Raw genomic sequence first — 21,601 nt, 5'->3', positions numbered from 1 at the left:
CTTAGTCTCCATTTGCAGTTGAGAGAAATGACTTGCTGTTAATATTGGAGAGACCCAGATTTTTCCCTTTCTGAATCCTCATTCTCTACTAGGCCAAGGCAGAATTGAAATATTGAATATTGCTGATAAGATTGGATAAACTTTCTCCTCAATCTTGTTCAGACTATCGAGGTGGGGAAGCTCCTACTCCAGTTTGGGAGGTGATAAATTTTTTGATTATCAAAGCGCTTCTAGGCTGGGGGTAGTTTGGAAGTAAATGACTTGATCAATGCAACATGCCCAGCCTCTTCTTAGAATAGATCTACCTGTCATTATATTTATTCATCCTCTCTTAATACTTGGTTAAACTCAGAGACAATGGCCACTCTTCCAAGGGCATATAAGCACTAAGTGGGTTTCATGGAGAGTATTTGGTACTGGAGAGTGTCACTGACCTTTTATATTATTGCTTGCATGATTAATAAAATTATTAATTGCCCAGAAGTTATGTCTCTTGAATCTTTCAAACATCACACATTAAAAATTTCCCATGTCTTTTCCCTTCCTACTATTCAAGAGGAAGATTTCAGTTAGCAACACAGATCTAATTTAACCCATATTCTACTTTCACCATGCTCTGCCCAAGGGCAAGCCCTATGACCTTGTAGTGTGTAGCCATCATAATCTGAATGATGTTGACTGTCACTCAATATTGTCTTCTTTGTATTTTACCAGATCAGTCAACACCCAAGTCATCTTTGGTTATAGGATAGATATCAAGTTGCAGGCAAACCTGAAGCAGGTAATAACCATCTTCTTTGCCGATTTTGAAGTTTAAATATATACAGAGTCACACACTATCATGGCAGTTCAGTTTTGTTAGTTTCTTCTGGTGACCTGGCTCATGCTTCTAATATATAGGAAAAAAAATCTGATCAAAATACAGGCTTTCACTTTTTAATGTCATATTTTGAAAGCTGAAACTTTTAAACTTTTGATTCAGAAGATATTCATCATGTTTCCTTTTAGAAACTGAAACTTTAAAAAGAAGCAATTAATGAGACAGTGCTTCATCTTTTTAAACTTTTTAGTCTAAATTAGCTTAATAAAAAAATTGACTTTTTTTCTTCATTAAAAGTAGAGCAATTAAAATATCCTGGCACTTTCAGAGCAAATGAAAGAGGTCAAAACTACTGTCTGCATTTTGCAGATGGGGAGGGGGAAAGCACCTAATTGTCATGCTCTGAGCATAATAGCAGTCAGTGGCAAGGCCAGAAATAGCAATCCAAATAATTTCTGCTTCTTTTCTGATTCTGAACTGAGCTCAGCGTTGGTGGCCTGTTAAAATTATGCTACAAAAAAATTTGATTGACTCATCCAATTATAGAAGTTACTTGCTAGCATACAATTAGTTACAATAAGTTATTCTTAATTAACAACCCTATTGACTTTTCTAATAAATTTTTAAAATAATCTCATCCATAAATATGAATTGTTAAGGGGGGGAAAATGAACTGAAGGCGGCAATCACATTATTCTGGCTAAATTAGGCATAGAATAGGAGAGTTGAAATCCCATAATTGGTCTCAAAGACAAGCAAGACCAGAAAGGTGTCTGTACTTCAGTCTGAAGAGCAGCATAAGACAAAAGTGGTAGGTGATGCTAGATATCACTGGGTAGAGCCTTATAGTGATGGTTATGGATTGATGTCTTCTGAGATGGCTTTGACAGTTACAAACCCAAGGTCTGCCTTCCTTCTGATATGCCTCTTGTGGAGATGAATATAATAGCCAACATTTATATAGCACCCAGTATGTGCCAGCCATTGTTCTTGCTTTGCAAGTATCTCATTTGATTCTCCCAACAGTGGGCAGTAGGAACTATTATTCCCATTCTACAGGAAATGGAGGCAAAGGTACAGCACAAGCCCAACATTCTATCCGTTAACTGTTAACAGATTTGTAGCTAAGCCATCTGTCAACTCAGTAAGCACTTATGAGACAGCTAACATGCTGTCATCTTCACACAAAAGGACTGCATTTTGAAGGGGATTTGACTTGGGATAAGCTCTAATAAAAAAGCCAGAACTAGGTAGAATTATAAGCCCCATATGGAATGGGCTATTTCTGCATTAGACATTACTTGTCTAAGCTGTCATAAAGGGGATTGCCACTAAGGGGTGGGTAACTATTCCAGAGTCTTCAAATCATACAGATCCCACCGATTTGTCTACTAAAATCAAAGTCCTATTGATACTGGTCTACTACATTCAAACTATATTAAATCCTGCTTGTATTTACAATACAGTTCTTACTTCCAAGGGCTCAACAGATTGAATTTTTCCCCATCAATATCAAAACTATGCTTTAACTATCACTTTTTTTCCTTTGGTAATACTTGCCTTGCAGGGGTAGGCAAAGTGTTCTATATTCCAAAGCTTGTTAAACTCCAAGTTACAGAAGTACACATACCTATACCCATTTTATGTACTTGTATACCTGGAGTCACGCAAAAATTAGTGAGAAAAGGGGATGTGAAGACCAAGCCCTCCCAAATCCTGTGGTCTTTACCTGAAGCCATATTCAATATCCAAAATTTCCCCCCCCCCAATCGAGCTGGATACCATGGAAACTAGAGTTTCCAGATACCTAGAAGCCTTGAAGTCCATTCATGGGGTGGTTGGCTATGCTTTCTCCACCCCAACCTATGCCATTCAGTAAAACCTGGAGATACAAAAGACCATCAAATCAAACCTTTGTTTTAAAGATGAGAAATGACTCAAGATTAATTCACTCAAGCTACTTTTTAGACCTATCCTTTCCAAACTCAACCTTCAAGATAATTGATCTCTTCATTTGTAAATAATGGGCCTAGAATCAGGAAGAACTGACATTAAATTCAGGCCCAGTGACCTCAGCTCGAACTTAAGCTCATGTTGCTTCCTCCACTGTTAATAGTATAGGATAATGCTAACTCCCAGGATTGTGGCAAGGATCAAATCATCTGTAAAACACTATCTGGCATATATATATATATATATATATGTGCTTAATTTGTTCCCCTTACCTTCAAAAGGCAACTCTCCTTACCTGAAAACAATAGAAGACCTTCCCTTACTCATAAGTGTTTTAGTTACTTTAAGGAGTTCATTCCAAAAACCTTTAATAAGTTGCCTTCTCATTTAATTCTTATATCCTACTTCCTTTTGCAAATAGCCAAGATGACAATAAAGCCATAAGGGAATGAGTTCAGTGTCAAAGCACCCTTCACATACCCTTTACTGTTTGATTAAAATAAGCATTATTACTAATGTGAACTTTAACACTTAAGGGGAGATGTGTTGATTATCAAAGATCACCAAAGAACTTTAGTTTTTGTACGAGCTTTATTTTTATTTCACTACAATTAAATACAACTTCATTGTTTCCATGCTCCTTCCCAAAAGGTGAATTTAGGAACTGTGCAACAGACTTTAAGCTACAAAAGAACAGTATCACTAGGAATAGGCAACAATGTTAAGAAAATATGAAAAAAAGTTCATCTAATTATGACAAAGTGCACAACTTAATGTAAATTAGTTTCCAAACAAATTAGTTTTACACTGTTACCATGAGCTAAAGATATTTAACAGGTTTAGATTACGAGAAATGTATTAGTACAAAATTAAAGCACCTGATTGGATAATGGTCATACCTAATACCAGTTAAGTCTCAAGATGTAATTAAGTTTAAAAAATAATCTTACCAGATTCGCTTTGTTTTGTAAGAAACTAGAGGTAAGTGCCATTTATCCTGCTAGGGCTGGTAGTGAATGAACACTATTTTGTGAAGGCTTAGAGATAAGATTGTCATACTTATCTCAAATGATCAGAATAGACTTATAGTAGTTATCCAACAACTAACTCTTGGGTTGATACAATTTTTCTTTACTTGACAAAAAATGGTCATCCTTAAGATACAATGGCTGGCTCAGTATCTTTAACACATTAAACACTAAAAATTCAATCATTTATTCATAATAAATCTCACAATGATAATTATTGTATTTGGCATCCTTTGACCACAAGATAAAATCTGAAGCCAATGACTTTGACAAAATTTAATTCGTGTGTAAGCTCAAATTTTTCTATTATATTTAACAGGCTTGACACAAAAAAGCACAAACTTCAAGTAAAGGCACTATGAATAAGTCATGAATACAACTAGTCATACTTACAAATTGTGCAAGCATTTGAAAAAACAAATGCTGAGTATTCATTACACAGAATATATGATGTGAAAATTATGGGGAATTACATCAGTGCAAACTGATAAAATAGCTATGGTCTAATAGAAAATACAGATACACATGTTGTAGAGATCTGCTTGTAAACAAGGGGATAATTTATTCAAGATACACATTAAATCTAGAGAGGGTTAGTGACATGCACTATTCAAATTTAGTTTTGTTAGCAACAGTTGAGAGAACATTTACTTTAACCTGATTTTTGCCAAAAGAACAGGAGAAAATGCATGTTACAAAAATTATTAAAGTACAAATGCTTTATGGTTTAAATGAAGGCAATTATGAGGTTATGGGGCAGGAAAGTTTAAAAGAGGTTAAAAACGTTTAAGAGTCTTGAAATCTTTGTTAGTGTTTCAATCCTTGAACAAAGTCAATTCTGTATCAAGTTTCAAATTTTTAAAAACTAGTAACATAAATAACATAGTATTGCACCATTAAATCAGGAAGGGAAGATATGACTAGACTAGAATCTAGCTAAATATCCAAATAATGGCAATTAACTGATAACAAAGGTCAAATAGTAGTTTGTGGTTCCTTAGAGATCTATGGGTTATATCTGTATACTTTATACAATAACCTTGCTGACCAAAACAAGTTCTAGCTAAAACACAGTATTTATTAGTTTGTTTTAGATTACAGCCAATTGTTCTTTTACCTAAACTCTTTAATAATTTTTTAAAATCTTGCCTTCCTCATTGACCTCACAGCTACTTGCTACCGTTTTTCAATTTACAAGTTGTGAACTTCAATCCCTAGTGGACCAAATGTAGTTCTCCAATACTCCCTAGATAATCCTGCTGATCTATTAGTGAAGCTTAAGGGAGGCCATTAACTAATTCCATTGGTGTAATGAAAAATCCCAAGTCATTAATATTTCAGTATAAGCATTTACCTGAAGACCAAGAGATGCTAAGTTCTTGATCATTCCTAGTGTTCTATGCCATTTGATTTTAAGTCCTTTGGCCTTTTCATGTGAAATACTTTCAACATGATTTCAGAACAGTGATCCATAACATTAAAACAACGATCCTCTCTAGTCCCTTTCTAAAACTGCTGGTTGTTCAAAAAAAAAAAAAAAAAAAAATCAAATCAACATTTGACAATTAAAATATAAATTGTAAGCCAATTTCTATGGTTAATAGCAATTTTATAAGAACTAATTTTTCTGCTTTACCAATACTGAAAATATACTAATTCATTGAACCAAATTTAAAATGAAAGGAAATTAATGGAATAGATAATCCCAATAAATTAGTCTTAGACCTTACAGCCTACCAAATCTTAGCAATTTGTTATTAACCTTTCAGATGTATGGGCTGTATCTTAATGAGGCAAAACCATCTCATGTATTTAAAAAAAAATCTAGTTCTATTATGATAAAGTAGGAGATGCCAACTCATCATGACTTCCACTTATACCTTCACATTTCATACCAAGAAAACCTAATGAGGCTTGAAGATGGTCAAGGTTATTTTAGGTTAGGGTTCTATAAGCAATGAAATGAACAGAATAGGGGGGAAAAAATCTCTGAAAGTTAAATCAACCCTGCAAACTGACAACTTATAGTCCCCTACTTTATCTCTCCCTCAGCAGCAGCATCTACTGAAACTGTACAGGGAACGATCTTCCCAGAAACTTTCCTCATATTCAAATTCTCTTTCAAAATAAGTCTAACTGTCTCTTTATCTAAAGATAACTGTTCAGCCATCATTCTCACAGTTAATCGGCTATTTGAACGAACCAAATCTCTGACCTTTTCAACATTTTCATTGGTCCTGTGAGTAATTGGGCGCCCACTACGTGCATCATCATGGACATCAACCCTACCTTCCTTAAACCTTTTGTGCCAGTCAAAAACTCTCGCTCTGGACATTACTTCATCCCCATAAGCTTCTTTTAACATTTCAAGTGTCTCACTGGCAGATTTGTTTAATTTTACACAAAGTTTGATATGAATTCTTTGTTCTAAGTAACGGTCACTCATTTTTATACCAACAGAAAGCATGCTTTTCTACACTATGCAACTACAATATGGATTCATGGCCCCTGACTTTTTTTTTCTACAAAGTGAAGCATATTCCACTAGGGTCACTTCTCTGCTTCCACAAGTCAGACAATAAAAACTAGTCTCATGTAATGGTCACACCTTGTACATCATACAGCAGTGGATTAAAAGATTTTTGGAGGAGTCTCAGAATCAGATCATCCCAGCTTGTATTTTTCCTACCTACAAAAAAAAGAAAGGGGGGAAAAAGGCATTTAGTACTGATGATACAGAAGCAAGAAGTTCTGCAACATTCTCAATGCTAGACTGTCTTGGTGCATTAATTACAAAAGGTAACTTGATATTTTTGACCTATCAGATTTTTTTCCTCATCTGCTGAAAATATTTTATTGAACTAGAGTCCTTTTCAGTCACAGGATTTGATTTCTAAGTAGTTTGGATAACTTGGTCTTTAGAGAAAGACTACAAATTCAGAATCCAACAAGAAATCCCTAACTCCACCAATTTTTAGTTGTAACTCCAGACAGGATCCAAAAATGAGCTTTAAATCTCAAGTTTGGGTTTAATGGAGAAATATTATACCCTTCCTTTTGGGTTAGCCTCTTAAGGCACTATCAGCTTTAACAGGCCACATGAAAGGGTTACTTTTAGTATTATTCCTTCCATAACATTTTATTATAGTCCCTCATTTTCAATGGGAATATAACCTAACTGCTAGTAATTCTGATTGGGAGAGGAGAAAACATTCTCTACACAAAGAAATTCCTGAAAATACTGCTTTAGAGCAAGGGAAATATTCATACAAATTGAATATGGTCCTTAAAAAAAAAAAAAAAAAATCAACATATTACTCCATACCAAGAACAGGAATAAAAAAACTGATTTTTTTAAGACTACAGCAAATATATCCCCATAAAAATACATAGTTAGAACCTAAGATACCCCTTTAAGGAGCTTAATAATAGGGACACATCTTACTACCTGATACTGCAAAATGTCTTATTTTGACTTTCGCTTCTTCCAGGCCTTCGATGCCCTCGGCTTCGGGGTTCAGTGCCCGCCCGTTCCTTTGGCGAACGGATTTTCAAAGTTCACCTCTTCCAAGCAGCAACATTGTTAGCAACCCGGGGCGGCCCTTCCGCGAAGCTCCTGGGAAAACATGGGCAAGTGTGGCAAGTTAGTATAGATCAAGGTCCCGGCGAGATGCTGAGCCCGTTGGAGGGGTAAGGGGGGGTAAGGAACTAGCCTGTTTCTCACGACAGGATCCGGGGCAGAGGCGGGGATGGTCTGGCCCGGGTTTGAGAGAGAAAGCTGCTTTACCCCTCTGTTCTGGCCACGTGGTGCACCGGGAGCTCCAGGTGGGCAAAGCTCGAGGGGAGGCCGCGACTCCGAACACGCAGAGAGACACGCGGCGCAACAGAAGGCCCAGCCTCAGGCCTTGCTTCCAGGGGAGGCCCGAAAGTCCCTGCCACCCGCCTCCACCCATCCTCCAGTGGTTCCAGTAGCGGCCCAGCCCACCCGCCTACCCTCCGACTCCTGGACCCCCGGCTCTGGCCATGCACCGAGGAGCTGGGGGAATGGAGTACCCAGGTGAGTAGTGAACCACTGCATGGAGTCAGGTCCGGGAGCGCTGTGTAGCCCACCCCACCCACCCGCATGCATGCAAAGCCCACCAGGGCCGCGTCCGGCCCCGCTGCCTCCCCCGCGCAGCCAGCCAGCCAGCCCTGACTCCTCACCGCCCGTTTCCGACACCAAGGTCCGGGTCCGATCAGGACGCAAGGGGCTGCGGCCAGGGCCAGGGCTGCATGGGGCGAGAAGTGAGGGGGAGGGGAGAAGGAAGGAGGAGGGCCCCAGAGCCCCGGCTACCTTTGGCCCCGGCGGCCGCCCGCATCCTCTACCTTTGCCGCCGTGAAGAAGAGAGAGAAAGGTGAGTCGGTGGCCGGGCTTTAACAAAGGCCTTTACCCTCGCGAGAGCCCGGCCCGTGCGTGCCTCCGGGAAGGGTGGGCCCACCAATCCTAGAGAAAGTGACGAGCAGGGGAGGAGGGAGAGGGGCGGCCGGCCATTGCTATTGGCCGAAAGCAGCAGGAGCATGTGACCTCCATTCTGGTTTTTCCTCCCCCTTTTTCTCCTCCCCCACACCCTCCCTCCCCCGTGCAGGAACCGATGATTGTGACACGTGTTCCCACTACCAAATCTGCGACTGCTCCTCCTTAGCCACCCCTTCTCTCGCCGGGTTCTGAAAAGCATCTGGCTCATCTTTCCCCCAGCACTTACCTCCTCCTCTTCCCTAAATAGCCCTGGTGTAAACCTGAGCCCGTTTCCACGTGGCTCCTAATGATAGCAGTGAGAGGAGAACGAAAGCGGATCTCTTCCAGCTGTCTCCACCTGAAGCCCCCTCCCCGCGCCCCAAATGGCCTCCAAACATAACTGCAAGATCTAGGTCACGTTCAAGTTTGAGACCTATATTCCCAGCGTAATAACATCTCTCATAAACTCTTGGTCATAGGAGCGTCCTGAAGTCATGGGACCTCAGAGGCCTTCTAGTCTAGTGCCCTCATCTTCCAGCTGGAAAACTGAGGGTCCGAGAGAGGGGTTGTTAAGTCAACAAACATTTAGTGAGCTCTTTCTGTATACCTGATGCTGTGCTAAGCTCTACCGATGTAAAGAAAAAATCGAATTTCTAAAAGCCGTTGTCTTCAAGGAAGTCACATTCTGATCAGGGAGCCAGTAAGCAATTACACACAAACATACATTTATCTACACATTCATATATGTATGTAGTTGTGTCGCTGTATATATGGAGTAGGAATATGTATTAGTAGGTATATGTAAGAACTTAGAGACAGAAGGTCGAAATTCAGCAGACTTGCCCAAGAAAACAATGATGGTCTAGAATGCTGGCAGTGTGGAGAGAAGGGGTTATAATCAGGAGATGGACACTGACAACAGATGGGGTACGGGAAATGAGAAGGAACTACTAGGATGTATACCTGAGGGACTGGGGAGTTTCTGTTATCTTTTCAGTAAAAGAGAAAGTAGGAAAGAGGAGAATGAGTTCCATTTTGGACACTGATTTCGAGATGTAGTGGATATCTATTTTGATACCACTGAAAGGCAATTGGAGATAAGAAAATCAGCAGAAGATTTGGACCAGTATAGGTAGGAAGGCAAGAGGGCTCCAGGACAGAACCCGAAGGACACCTGTGATCAGAGGGCATAATGTGGAAAAGGAGACAGAGAAGGAGAAGTCTGATAGGAGGAGAACCAAAAGGATGGTGTCCCCAAAAAGTCAAAATGGAGGTCACATTTGATTCCAGAGGTCCCTCCCCCACTACCTTATGAATCCTCTCAATGTGATGAGTTCATTTTTGGATGAATCAAATTTAAAGTACAATCAGACACCCAGGGGAAAATTTCTAGCCAACAAATGCAACACTTTCCACTTCTTCATGTGCTACAGTGTCAAGGAAGCCAAAGCTATAGTGTCTAGAAGGAAAAATGTCAACAATGTTGATTACTACTAGTCTATAACTAGAATAAGCATGAGAAAAGACCACTGGGTTGGGCAAATCAAAATTTGGATATTTTAATTTTGGAGATATGAGAATCAGCAGAGGGTTTGGGGCAGTATAGGTAGGAAGGAAGAGAAGAAGACCTCAGGATAGAGAACCTTTAAGGACACCCAGATCAAAGGGCATAATTAGAAGAGTGTCTGAAAAAGGAGACAGAGAAGGAGCAGTCTTATAGATAGGAAGAGAACCAGGAAAGAATGGTGAACCCAAAAAAGGAGATGAGAATAATCAGCACTATTTTATTTTGCTCCCCCCTCTTTTTTTTTTAATGATTTGATTTGATTTTTCTTGTGTGACATGATAATTGTATTAATATGTATGCATATATTGGATTTAATATATGTTTCTACCATGTTTAACATGTATTGGACTACTTGCCATCTAGGGGAGGGAGTGGGGGAAAGGGAGGAGGGAATTGGAGCACATGGTTTTGCAAGGGCTAATGTTGAAGAATTGTCCACATGTATATTTTGAAAAATAAAAAGCCTTAATAAAGGAAAAAAGAGAGAGAAAGAGAGTAATCAACACTTTCAGAAGCTGCAGAAAGATCAAGGATGGGCATTGAGAAAAGGCTATTAGATCTGGCATTAAGAGATCATTACTATGAAGAGAACAGTTGCAACTGAATGAAGTGTCAAGGAGCAGAGCATGATTAATAAGCAGAGGCTGCAAGGAGTTCAAGAAGGGTGGGGAATGAAAAAAAAAAGAGCATTAGCAGAATATTATTGTTCTATAAGAAATGATGAATAGACTGATTTCAGAAAAGCCTGAAAAGACTTATACGACCTGGTGCTGAGTGGAGTAAGCAGAAGCAAGAGAACATTGTACATATCAACAATCAGATTATTATTAATTGTGATGGACATGGCTCTTCTCAACAATAAGGTGATTTAAGGCAATTTCAATAGACTTGTAATGGAAAGAGCCATGTGCACCCAGAGAGAGAATTATGGAGAGCTGCGGATCAAAACATAGTATTTTCACCTTTTTTTGGTTGGTTGGTTGCTTGTTGTTTTTTTGTTTGTTTGTTTTGTTTCTTGTGTTTGTTTCCCTTTTGATCTTTTTTTTTTTTTGCACAGTATGACAAATATGGAAATATGTGTAGAAGAATTGTACCTTTAACATATAATAGATTGCTTATTATTTTGGGGGAAAGGGAGAAGAGGAGGAGAGGAAGAAAAATTTAGAACTCAATATTTTGCAAAGGTGAATGTGGAAAACTATCTTTACATGTATTTGGAAAAAGAAAATACTATTAAGAATAAAAAGGAAAAAAGACCATTAGATCTGACAACTAAAAGATCTTTAGGGTTACTTTAGAGAAATAGTTCTGGTGGAAATGATAAGATCAGAGCCAGATTGTAAAGGGTTAGTAAGACAATGAAAGGAGAAAAAGTGGAAGCACCTTAACTACAAGGGGCAGAAGAGAATGTGTGATCAGAACACCAATGGAAGGATCTACTGAAGGGTTTTGTTTTGTTTTGTTTTGTTTTGGGGGGGAGGATAGGAGAGACATGGGCATATTTGAAATGATGCAATAAGAAATGAGCCAGTAGAGAGGGAGAAAATGAAAATGAATGAAAGCATGGAGATGGCAGAGAGCACAATCTGTTGGAGGAGGCAGGATGGAATAGGATCACTTGAACAAGTAGAGAAGTATTCAGATAATATCAGTTTTTTCAGAGAAATGGAAGAGGGGAAAGGGAGGGAGGGAAGAATTCAGATTCTATTTTAAATACCATAAATTAAAACTTAAAAACTTAATAACAATAAATGTTAGAAATTGTTTTAACATGTAATTAGGGCATAAATAAAATATTAAGATAAAATATGAGACAAAGTTCTTGGTCGAGACAATGCTGGGAGGAAGAGCCATGAAAAGTTTGAGGAAGGATGAGAAAGCTTAGAAGAGTCTCTCTGGAGAGTAGCATGGTGAATATAAGAATAGCATAAGAGATATAGTTAGATTGCCTAGTAGCAATGAGGGCCCAGTTGAAGTTGTGTAACTTAAATTTATAGTAGACTCAGAATGGTTGCATGATTTTCTCCATCTTCATTCAGTAGCACATTTTAGGTGCTTTGTTTTGTTTAGACTACTCTGCCAGCTGCTTCTGCCACGAGCAAACAAACATTCCTGATTTTGTTATTTTCCTTCTGTTCATGAACTCTGGGAAGGTCAATATCTAGAACTCAAGACTCATTCATCTTTCAAACACTTTTTGTCACTCACCATACTGTTGCTAGATAGAACCAGTGATCTAATCTCCCAAATACTTTTTGTCCCAATTTGATTATATGGAACCTCAGTTAATCTTCCTGCTTTTTTCTTAAAGGAGTAGTAGAATTTCTCCCTCATTGGATATTCCTCCCCCTTGCCTTTGAATTTCTTCTTCCCAGGTTGACACACATGTTAGCCACGTCCTAGAACAATGTTGTCAAACCCAAATTGACACAGGGATCACTAAGCCTTACATATGGATCCCTGTGAGCTGCATATTGTCCTAGAAAATCACATATTAATATTATCTATGTTTTATTGTCTTTTTTTCTATTTTGTTAAATATTTCCCAAGTACTTTTTTTTTTTTTTTTTTTTTTTTTGCTGAGGCAATTAGGGTAAAGTGACTTTACCCAGAGTCACACAGAGAGGACATGTTAAGTCCCAAGTATATTTTAATCTGATTCTATGGCATCCTACCATGTATTTAATACCTCCATCCTAGAACACTTTGGGCTCTAAATTGATCTCTTGCCTCAATTTTGGTTCTTTTGGTGGAAGCTTTGTGAGCAAGGCCAGTTTTCTAAGTTTATAAGCAGGATTGATTTGGCTCATAACTTATTTCTGGAGATTGTTCCTTCCTCTCTTTCCCATCTTAATGGAACATAGTAAAAGAAGGAATTATACCCTAGATTGCCAGGAGATTTACTTAGTTTCCAATTAAACATCAAGCTGACACTATAATCAAATTTTTTCATAGGCATTTTAACGCATTTGTTTTTAATCTGTTAAGGCAATTTAAAAACTAACTTATGGCATAAATTGAAATTGGTGCCAAAAAATAACATTTCAGCTAAATTAATCTTTTTCTTTGATATACTCAGAAACATCATAAAAAGTTAATTGAACCATAACAGATTAAGTTTTTTTTGACAACCATCTCATTTAAGTTAATCATAGAATGATGATTATATATTGCCCTATTTTAGGTTTTGCCTATGTATGGAATTGAAGCAATAGCAAAGAAAAACATCAAAGATGAGCTAGTGAGAAAGGACCACATCAGATTTTCACTTCAAAGGAATCTAAACAGAAAAAGGTATACATATCAGTATATTTCAGATGAATGCCTTTCAGGCTTTTTTCTTCTACTTGTCTATACAAGTATTATTATTTTGTTTCATAAAAAAAATTGAGATTTGCTAGGAGACCATACATTTTCCTCTAAATGCTGTGATGAAAAGTTAAAAATACAAAAGGGAACAAAAACAAATAAGACAGTCCCTTGACAAATTGACACACACACACAAATACCATTTCATCTGCTTCTTAAACCAGAACACAAAATTAGGAAAGGGTGATGGCAGCCAAGTCAAACACATTTTCCTTGGATTGGTGGGAGAGGTGCTATTTGAGCCCTTAAACCAATGAGGACAGACATATTAGAAAACCTTACTAATTGCCAAAGGAAAAGAAAATGTTTAAAGGCTTAGCCCCCAAAGAAGGGGTCAACAAACATTACATCATGCTATTTCTTTCCCTTCTACCATTAAAGCATATCACATCTCAAATTGTCCCCTGTTCCCAGCTCCACCCTAATCTAACCTATCTCCTGATCTCAAGCTGTTTTTAGCTTCTAGAGTCCTTAAAGATGTTCTCAGCTGATTAAATCAGTTTTTAGACTCAGACAGACCTGAAAGGAACCTTAAGGATATTTTTGTCTAAATCTCCAGTGCCTTTCACCTCATCATACTAACCACTTAGGATTTTAATTGAAATTAATGCTGGAGAATGGTATTTCAGCTAAATATCAGCCAGATGTCAAATAAATCTTTTTTCTCTATCATATTCAAGAATAGCATAAATGCATAATTGAACAACAGAAAACAAATTGTTATCCTTGACAAAGTTCTCTGCATATAGGCCTACCAATCGTATTCTGTCCTAGGCACATATTCTCCACTATTTACTCTAATTCATCACTCCTTAATGAAAAAGCCATTTGTGGTTCTTTCTGGCTACCTCAAAACAGTTTGCTTGAAAACTAAGATCCTTCCTATCAACCATGTATCTCGAAAAAGTGTTGGTCCCTAGGAAGAGGTTAGGTTTGAAAGAGTTAAGTCAAGAGAAAACTTTAAAAAAATAAAATAAAATCAAGAAGAAAAATGATAGTAGAATATATGATGTGGAAGGAAACATGTCAAAGGAAGAGTCTTTGGAAGAGAGTGACTCTTTAGGAATAGGGAGAATAAGGGACATAGAACAATGGAAAGAGTATTGAACATAAAGTCTTAGGATCAGGTTTTGAATTTAAGTCAATTTACTTTTCTTGACTTCTCTTTTCTGACTTAACTGGATGGCACAATGAAGACAGCATTGGTTTAGAGTCAAGAAGACCTGAATTCAAATATAATCGCAAACACCAGCTTTTTGTCCTTGGATAAGTCACTTAACGTGTCTGCTTCAGTTTCCTCATCTGCAAAATAGCATGAGCTCCCAGATACATTAGGAGAATAAACTGAGAGATTATTAATGAAGTATTTTATAAACCTTAAAGTGCTATATATACATGCTATTATATTTCTTTACTATTATTTGAGAATAGTTTCCAATTTTCCAATCCTTAACAGACAAAAATAATCTGAAGTGTAGTTTATTTATCTAAAATAGAAACTGTAGCTTTTATAAATGTAGTACATACAAAAAGACAGATGATCAAGTCGTTTAAAATAGACCACATCATTCCTTCTGTACTTAATATGATGAGTTTCTGGTTCTGGTGAAATCTCCTGGAAAAAAAAATACTAGAACAGGAATCCAAACAGTTTCTAATTTCAGCTTTGTTGATAAGTAGCAAATGAGTCAGCTTAAATAGGTGAAAATAACTCCTATTTAAAAATATGTTATTGATAGTCTTTGTTTTAGTATCCTGATATTTCTGAATATCTCTTTCCCCCTCTTCTGGCCAGAGAATTATCTCATGTATCAGAGAATAAAAAAGAAAGAGGACAAAAAGCAGTTCAGCAAAAACAATCACTATATCAACCTTATCTCACAGTATAGTCAATATTATATATTCAGTCTCCAGCCATCAAAGAAGGCAAGAAGGTATGTATCTTAGCTCTTCTATTAATGAACCCCTTGCAATGATAAAGACATCAAATATGTCTGGGTTGATTCCCAGTAAAATGCTCTTTGTAGCATTGCCTTCATCTAAGTATTAGCATGAATTCTAAGTAGAAAGCTGGTTATTTTAGAAATGTATCCTTTCTTGGCTGATAGGTCCTTTAAACATTTTCATGAATGTGAATGGCTTTTTAAATTAAATTGTATTTCTTTTAAATCAGCAAAAATCTATCCTCTCTCCATCCCATTCTAACTCCCTCCCCAAATTGAAAATGAAAGAAAAACAAAATACTTTTTACAAACAAATATAGTCAGACGAGACAAATTTCCATACTGTTCATGTTGGGAAAAAAGTCTCACTCTGTACTTGAGTCATTCACTAGTGGTTGATCATTATGCTGATCCATATTCCTAAATTTTTCAGTCATTGATTCCTACTGTTGTCATCATATAAATTTCTTTCATTGTAGTCACTAAACTTGTTTATCACTTCATACAGTGAGACATCCCAGGTTTTTCTGAAACCATGCCTTCATCTTTTCTTATAGCATAATAGTATTCCATCACATTTATATACCATAACTTGTTCAGCCACTTTTCAGATTCTGGGCACCTCTTCAGATTCCCATTCTTTATCACCTGAAAAAGAGCTATTTTTGTACTTCCTCAGTTAAAATTTGTTTTGCTTTGGACTCATACCTCCCTTAATTTTACCGTCCTTCTAATTCCCCCTTCTCCCTTCTCCCTTTTCCCTCTTATTTCCCTTTTGAATGAAATGTATCTCTACATTCAATTCTCTCTCTGTATATATATATATTTTCCTCCTTTGATCAGTTCAGATGAGAGTGAAATTGAAGTATCAGCCACTCCCCCTAATAACCCACCTTCTCTGTACACTCTGATTATGTGAGATCATTTTCCTAATCTTTCTTTCTTTTCCCCAATCTTCTAGCTCTAGTGTATTCCTTTTCCTCTCTCCTTTCTAAAATTATCAAGATAAAAACAGGACTACTCCCAGTCCTTGTTTAATTGGACTCCTGTGACCTTTGATGATGGTAGGGTTAAGAAGAAACACGTATATAGTCTCACCATATTTGATTCCAAGTAGTTTATTCTTGTTTCATCCTTTATCATTGTACATTCATGTCCACCTTTTTGTTTCTCATCATTCCTGTATTTGAACTTTAAAATTCTAAATAGCTCTGATTTTTTTTGTTAGGAATGCTTCAAATTTTTCTATTTCATTTAAAATCTATATTTTCTTGTGTAACATTACATTCACTTTTGCTGGTTAAGTTATTTTTGGCTCTAGGACTATGTCCTTTGCCTTTTGGAATATTGTATTCCAAGTTCTCTGGTCCTTTAGAGCAGTAGCTACTAAGTCACATATGATCATGACTGTGTTTGCTTAGTATTTGAATTATTTCTGTTGCCTTCCAATATATATATTTGACCTGGAAACTCTTGGATTTTGATGATGATTTTGATGATTTTGATGATGCTTTTGGGAAGTCTAATGATCTTAAATTTTTTCTTCTCAGTCTATTTTCCATTTTAATTCTTTTAGCTTTAAAGTACCCTACATTGTCTTCCAATTTTCAGTCTCTTTACCCTGGATTTTATTGGTAACATATAGAAATGCTAGGTCAGCTAGGTGATGCAATGGATAGAGAACTGGGCCTGGAGTGAGGGAATTCCAAATTCAAATCTGACTCAGATACTAGCTGTATGAACCTGGTAAGTCACCTACCTAATCCTATTTGCTTCAGTTCCTCATTTATAACAGGAGTTGAAGAAGGAAATGGCAAACTTGTCCAATATCTTTGCCAAGAAAACCCCAGTTGAGGTCACAGAGTCAGACAAGATTAAAAAAAAGAAAGAAAGACTAAACAAACACAAATGCCTAGTATAATACTGAATAATAGGGATGATAATGGTCATCCTTACTTCACTCCTAATCTTATCAGAAAGGCTTATACTTCATTCCTATTACAGAGATTTTTTTTTTAATCTTGGTTTCAGGTACGTACTACTTATCACTTTAAGAAAAGTTTCCATTTATTCCTATGCTTTCTAGTGATTTTTTTAAAAATAGGAATTAGTATTGTATTTTATCAAGAGCTTTTTTCTGCATCCATTGATATAGTCTTAGGATTTTTGTTGTTTTTCTTATTGCTGTGGTAAGGGAACAGTTTCAGAGAAACCTGGGAAAATTTGTATGAACTGATACAAACTTTTTCGAATAACTTTGAAAAACTTAAGAACTCTGATCAATACAATGATCAACCAATAGTCCATAGGACTTATGATGATGCATGCTTCCTACCTCCTGACAGAGATGGATTCAGATTGCAAATGGAGATGTTGTTTTTTGGACATGGATGATGGGGAAGTTGTTCTCCTTGATGGTTACCTATATGTAATCTCCCCTATATGTAATTTCTAAACATTCTTAGCCAGCACCCTAAAAACCTATCATAGACACCAGCCTGTTTCTGGACTGTGACTATGACAGAAGCCTATTCTTTGCACTTGGACGTGTGAGCATCCTTTGTTCACTAGAAAGAAGTACTATTTCATGAAGTACATGTCAAATACATGTCAAGTATTTGACAGAATATCACCTTAAAGGAAGTTATAGGGCACAGATTTCACAGAAGGAACCTTGTCATGAGTACATATCAGGACCTGTATAGAGCAAGTTGCTGGTTTGTTCCTAGAGGACTGGATGTTACCTATTATAAAATAGTTAATAATATTTAATGATCTGTATTGATGAGGATGTCTTATTAGTGTAAAAACTCTAATAAGCACATGAAATGGTAAATCAGCTTTATCTATTCCCTGTTGTAAGTACATAAAAAAAGTATTTGGGGCACCAGTAGAGAATTATCATTTGCAATTTATGATGTTCTTATTCTCAAAATAAGGCATTTTATTGATTCTTGTCCCAGCACATGAAACATTTTCTGACAATGAAAAATCTATTTGAAGGTGACAAAATTATTTAAAGTTGAGAAACTCATTATTTTAAAGGTGAACATTTGTCACTTCCTTTTTCAACTTGTGTTATCACTTGAGAGATTTATCTGTTGCCCATTTGCTTAAATTTAGAAATTGGAAATTTAAAACAGAGCAAAGGACCTACTGGCTATAATCTAAAAATTGTTCGATGCTATCCTTAGCCTTTGTCATTAAATATCTATTGATAGAAATGACTTTTAATGTCAGGTTAGTGGCTCATTAATCCTACCACCACAGGGAAAAAGATTAAAAACGTGGTTTGCATGTTACAGATGAAAGTGGAAAAATGAATCTCTCTGGCTCAGTGCAGAATAGCCAGATCAATGGTTGAGCCAGAAACAGAATTTCAAGTAGTTTGTGTTCTTTTTCTGAGTTAGAATAGAGCCAATGAAGGAGGCCTCATTACATTTGTGTTAAAAGAGAAGCTAATCTACTTGAATCCCTCTGATAAAAGTTTAAGGCATTTTAACGCTACAGTTAGCTAAAGTATGCTGATTCTTTTTAAAAGACTGATAAATGTTGGGGTTTTGTTAAGATTATTTCATCTAATTATTTTAGGTAAGTAAAAGGATATTTCAAGAATCCAACTATATCACTTCTGACAATTCAACAAATAATTAAGAAGTACTTGCTATGTTTAAGAAACTATGCTGGTGCTGAGAATTCAAAGAATAAAAAACAATTGTGGCTCTGACATCAAGGAATTTAGAATCTAAGGAGAAATGATAAAGTAAATATAGTTATGAATAAATGTGATACAAGGTCGAAATGTGGATAAAGAATAAGAGGGCCGAAATCTGCAAAAATTTCAAGGGAGAATTTGATTTCACTTGAGATTGGGAAAGCTGCAAAGCCATGAAAGAGCCATCACTTAAGTTTGGTAGGCCATGAAAAATTTCAGATGTCTGTGGTAAAGAGCATTTTTAACTTTAGTGTAAAGCAAAGCTTCTTAAATTGTGGATCTCAATAGGAGGTCATGTAACTGAATGTAGAGGTCATGAAATTATGATTTTTTTTATCAGTAAATATTTGGTTTGTATATTTTACATGTCCATATACCCAGAATTGCATAAAAATTTCTCAGGTGAAAAGGGATCGTGAGTGGAAAAAGTTTAAGAAGCCCTGGTATAAAGGAGGTGACAACAGTTTTGGCTCAAACAGGGATATTTTCTGAAACCATCTGATAACACTGTAGAACAGTGATGTCAAACAGAATCATCCACTAAACTATACATAAGGATCCTTGTGGGCCACATATTTGGAAAAAGACTGATTATCTATGTTTTATTTTTTAATTTTAAAAAATGTTTCTCAATTACATTTTAATCTGATTCAGACTGCATTGGGGAACCTGAGCATGTTTAACACCTTTCTTGTAGAGTATGGGTCATTTGTTATTGTTTAATAAATGGAATTAATATTTTCTTTTTTTTAAGTTTCAAATTTTTTCTTTAATCCAATGAGAAGACAACCATAATGGTAACCATTAAACATATGAAGGCATGCAAGATATATTTGTACTATAGTCATATTACTAAAGAAAAATGGGAAGAAAAATAAAAATAAATAAAATAAGAGATAAAGAGCAAAATGAGGTTTAAATGGATAAATTTGATTACATTAAATTTTTTTTTTTTTTTTTTTTTTTTTTTTTATTTAATAGCCTTTAATTTACAGGATATATACATGGGTAACTTTACAGCATTAACAATTGCCAAACCTCTTGTTCCAATTTTTCACCTCTTACCCCCCCCCACCCCCTCCCCTAAATGGCAGGATGACCAGTAGATGTTAAATATATTAAAATATAACTTAGATACACAATAAGTATACATGACCACAACATTATTTTGCTGTACAAAAAGAATCAGACTCTGAATTATTGTACAATTAGCTTGTGAAGGAAATCAAAGATGCAGGTGTGCATAAATATAGGGACTGGGAATTCAATGTAATGGTTTTTAGTCATCTCCCAGGATTACATTAAATTTTAAAAGTTTCCGTATAAATAAATATAGCCAAGATTAGAAGGAAAGCAGAAAATCGAAAAAAATATAGAGAGACAATTTCTCGAATAAAGGTTTCATATTTGTTCAGCTCTTATTTATTTCATCATGAATTCCTGAAATTTTTTTATTTCATTAAATGCCCATTTTCCTGCTAGATAGATTATTATTGATCATATTTTAGCTCCCTTGATTGATAACATAGCATTGAATTAAGATTTTCAAATAATCTGATTGAGATTATGGTGTCAGCCACTGGATTTAGGAAGTTTATGAGACACAAAGGCCATATAGTGATTGGCTGAAACAAAAAGCCAACTGACCCCATTTTAAAGGAATTTTGAACTCTGGAACTGTTTTACTGGAGTGTACATTTGTACTCACTCAATGATCCTTACAACAATAGGTAGTGAAAATGTTATGCTCAGTTAAGAGATAAAACTGAAGTGTTTAAATGAATTGGCTGAGGTCACAGAGCTAAGAACATGTAGACCTGGGGTTGGAATCCAATTTTGGTTCTTTTCCATGGTTTACACATCATTTGCTATGTTATTATGTAAATACCATATATATTTACATATCTTTTCCATGATATATGTGTATGTGAGTGCATATACATATATATTTACATGTTTGTGTGTGTGTACATATTCATCTATGTTATCTTTTCTGTGGCTCAATAAAGAATTGTGACAACTGAAAATGTGTGTTCTGTCCAATTCTCATTTATGTTGTTCAGTTCTTGACTAAAGATCCTGGGAATCACTCGAAGAAAGTATACTATAGTAGAGGTGTTGCCTGGTAAAAGGAGAGCCTTTGGATAGAAAAAGAAAGGGAATGGGAAATGAAGAATGCTTTCAGTTCTTAGAGAATATATGAAATAATTCCTCAAAATTCCAAATATGCTTAGAGGAACAATTATGACTTCCATTTTTAATTTATTTTTTACTCTGGTAAATTTATTTTTAATACACATTGCTTTATGAATACATTGGGAGAGAAAAATCAGAGCATAATGGAAAAATCATGGGAGAGATAAAAAAACAGGAAAAAAAGTGAACATAGCATATGTTGATTTATATTCTGGTTCCTTAGTTCTCTTTTTCTGGATGCAGATGGCATTTTCTGTCCAAATGATTTCACTTTTAAAAAAGCATTATGACTACAAATAAATGGATGTTTATAAACCGTATGAAGGAAATGTTGCTAGTAACCACAATGGTAAAAATTCCCCAACATAAAGCATACAAAGATACAAAATCCCCGATTTCCATTCATTTTTTGGTGAGAGAAAGAACATATTTTAAAATATCACAAACCACAATTAAAAATTAAAGTTCATAAAATAACTTTAACAAAAGGATATCATTTGCTTCATTTCCCTTTC

The 21,601-nt window shown here is 36.1% G+C and overlaps 1 protein-coding gene and 2 non-coding genes across 4 annotated transcripts; all 3 read right to left on the bottom strand.

Moving 5' to 3' along the window:
* Positions 1–3,345: 3,345 nt before the first annotated feature.
* On the bottom strand, positions 3,346–8,357 carry LOC105750905 (protein GVQW3). 2 transcript variants are annotated; one of them, XM_012552252.3, is made up of 3 exons: positions 8,135–8,357; positions 7,250–7,417; positions 3,346–6,490 (listed from the first exon to the last, which is right to left on the bottom strand). In XM_012552252.3, exon 3 carries the CDS (start codon positions 6,266–6,268, stop codon positions 5,834–5,836), a length of 435 nt encoding a protein of 144 aa, XP_012407706.1. In that variant the 5' UTR covers positions 6,269–6,490; positions 7,250–7,417; positions 8,135–8,357; the 3' UTR covers positions 3,346–5,833. The 2 variants fall into 2 exon arrangements, with proteins under 2 accessions (XP_012407706.1, XP_031797409.1); XM_031941549.1 differs by lacking the exon at positions 8,135–8,357 and adding an exon at positions 8,005–8,114.
* LOC111721373 lies at positions 6,778–6,900 on the bottom strand. The gene has a single exon (XR_002770604.1). It is a non-coding gene; the product is annotated as a small nucleolar RNA SNORA26 (small nucleolar RNA).
* On the bottom strand, positions 7,513–7,634 carry LOC111721374. The gene has a single exon (XR_002770605.1). It is a non-coding gene; the product is annotated as a small nucleolar RNA SNORA26 (small nucleolar RNA).
* Positions 8,358–21,601: the final 13,244 nt, after the last annotated feature.

This window comes from Sarcophilus harrisii, chromosome 6 (genome assembly GCF_902635505.1).
Source record: "Sarcophilus harrisii chromosome 6, mSarHar1.11, whole genome shotgun sequence".
Classification (NCBI taxonomy): Eukaryota; Metazoa; Chordata; class Mammalia; order Dasyuromorphia; family Dasyuridae; genus Sarcophilus; species Sarcophilus harrisii.
This window is presented reverse-complemented; position numbering and strand designations above follow the sequence as displayed.

Coding starts and splice junctions, on each gene's coding strand:
- LOC105750905 (XM_012552252.3), bottom strand. CDS start 6,268: ATGCTTTCTGTTGGTATAAAAATGAGTGACCGTTACTTAGAACAAAGA.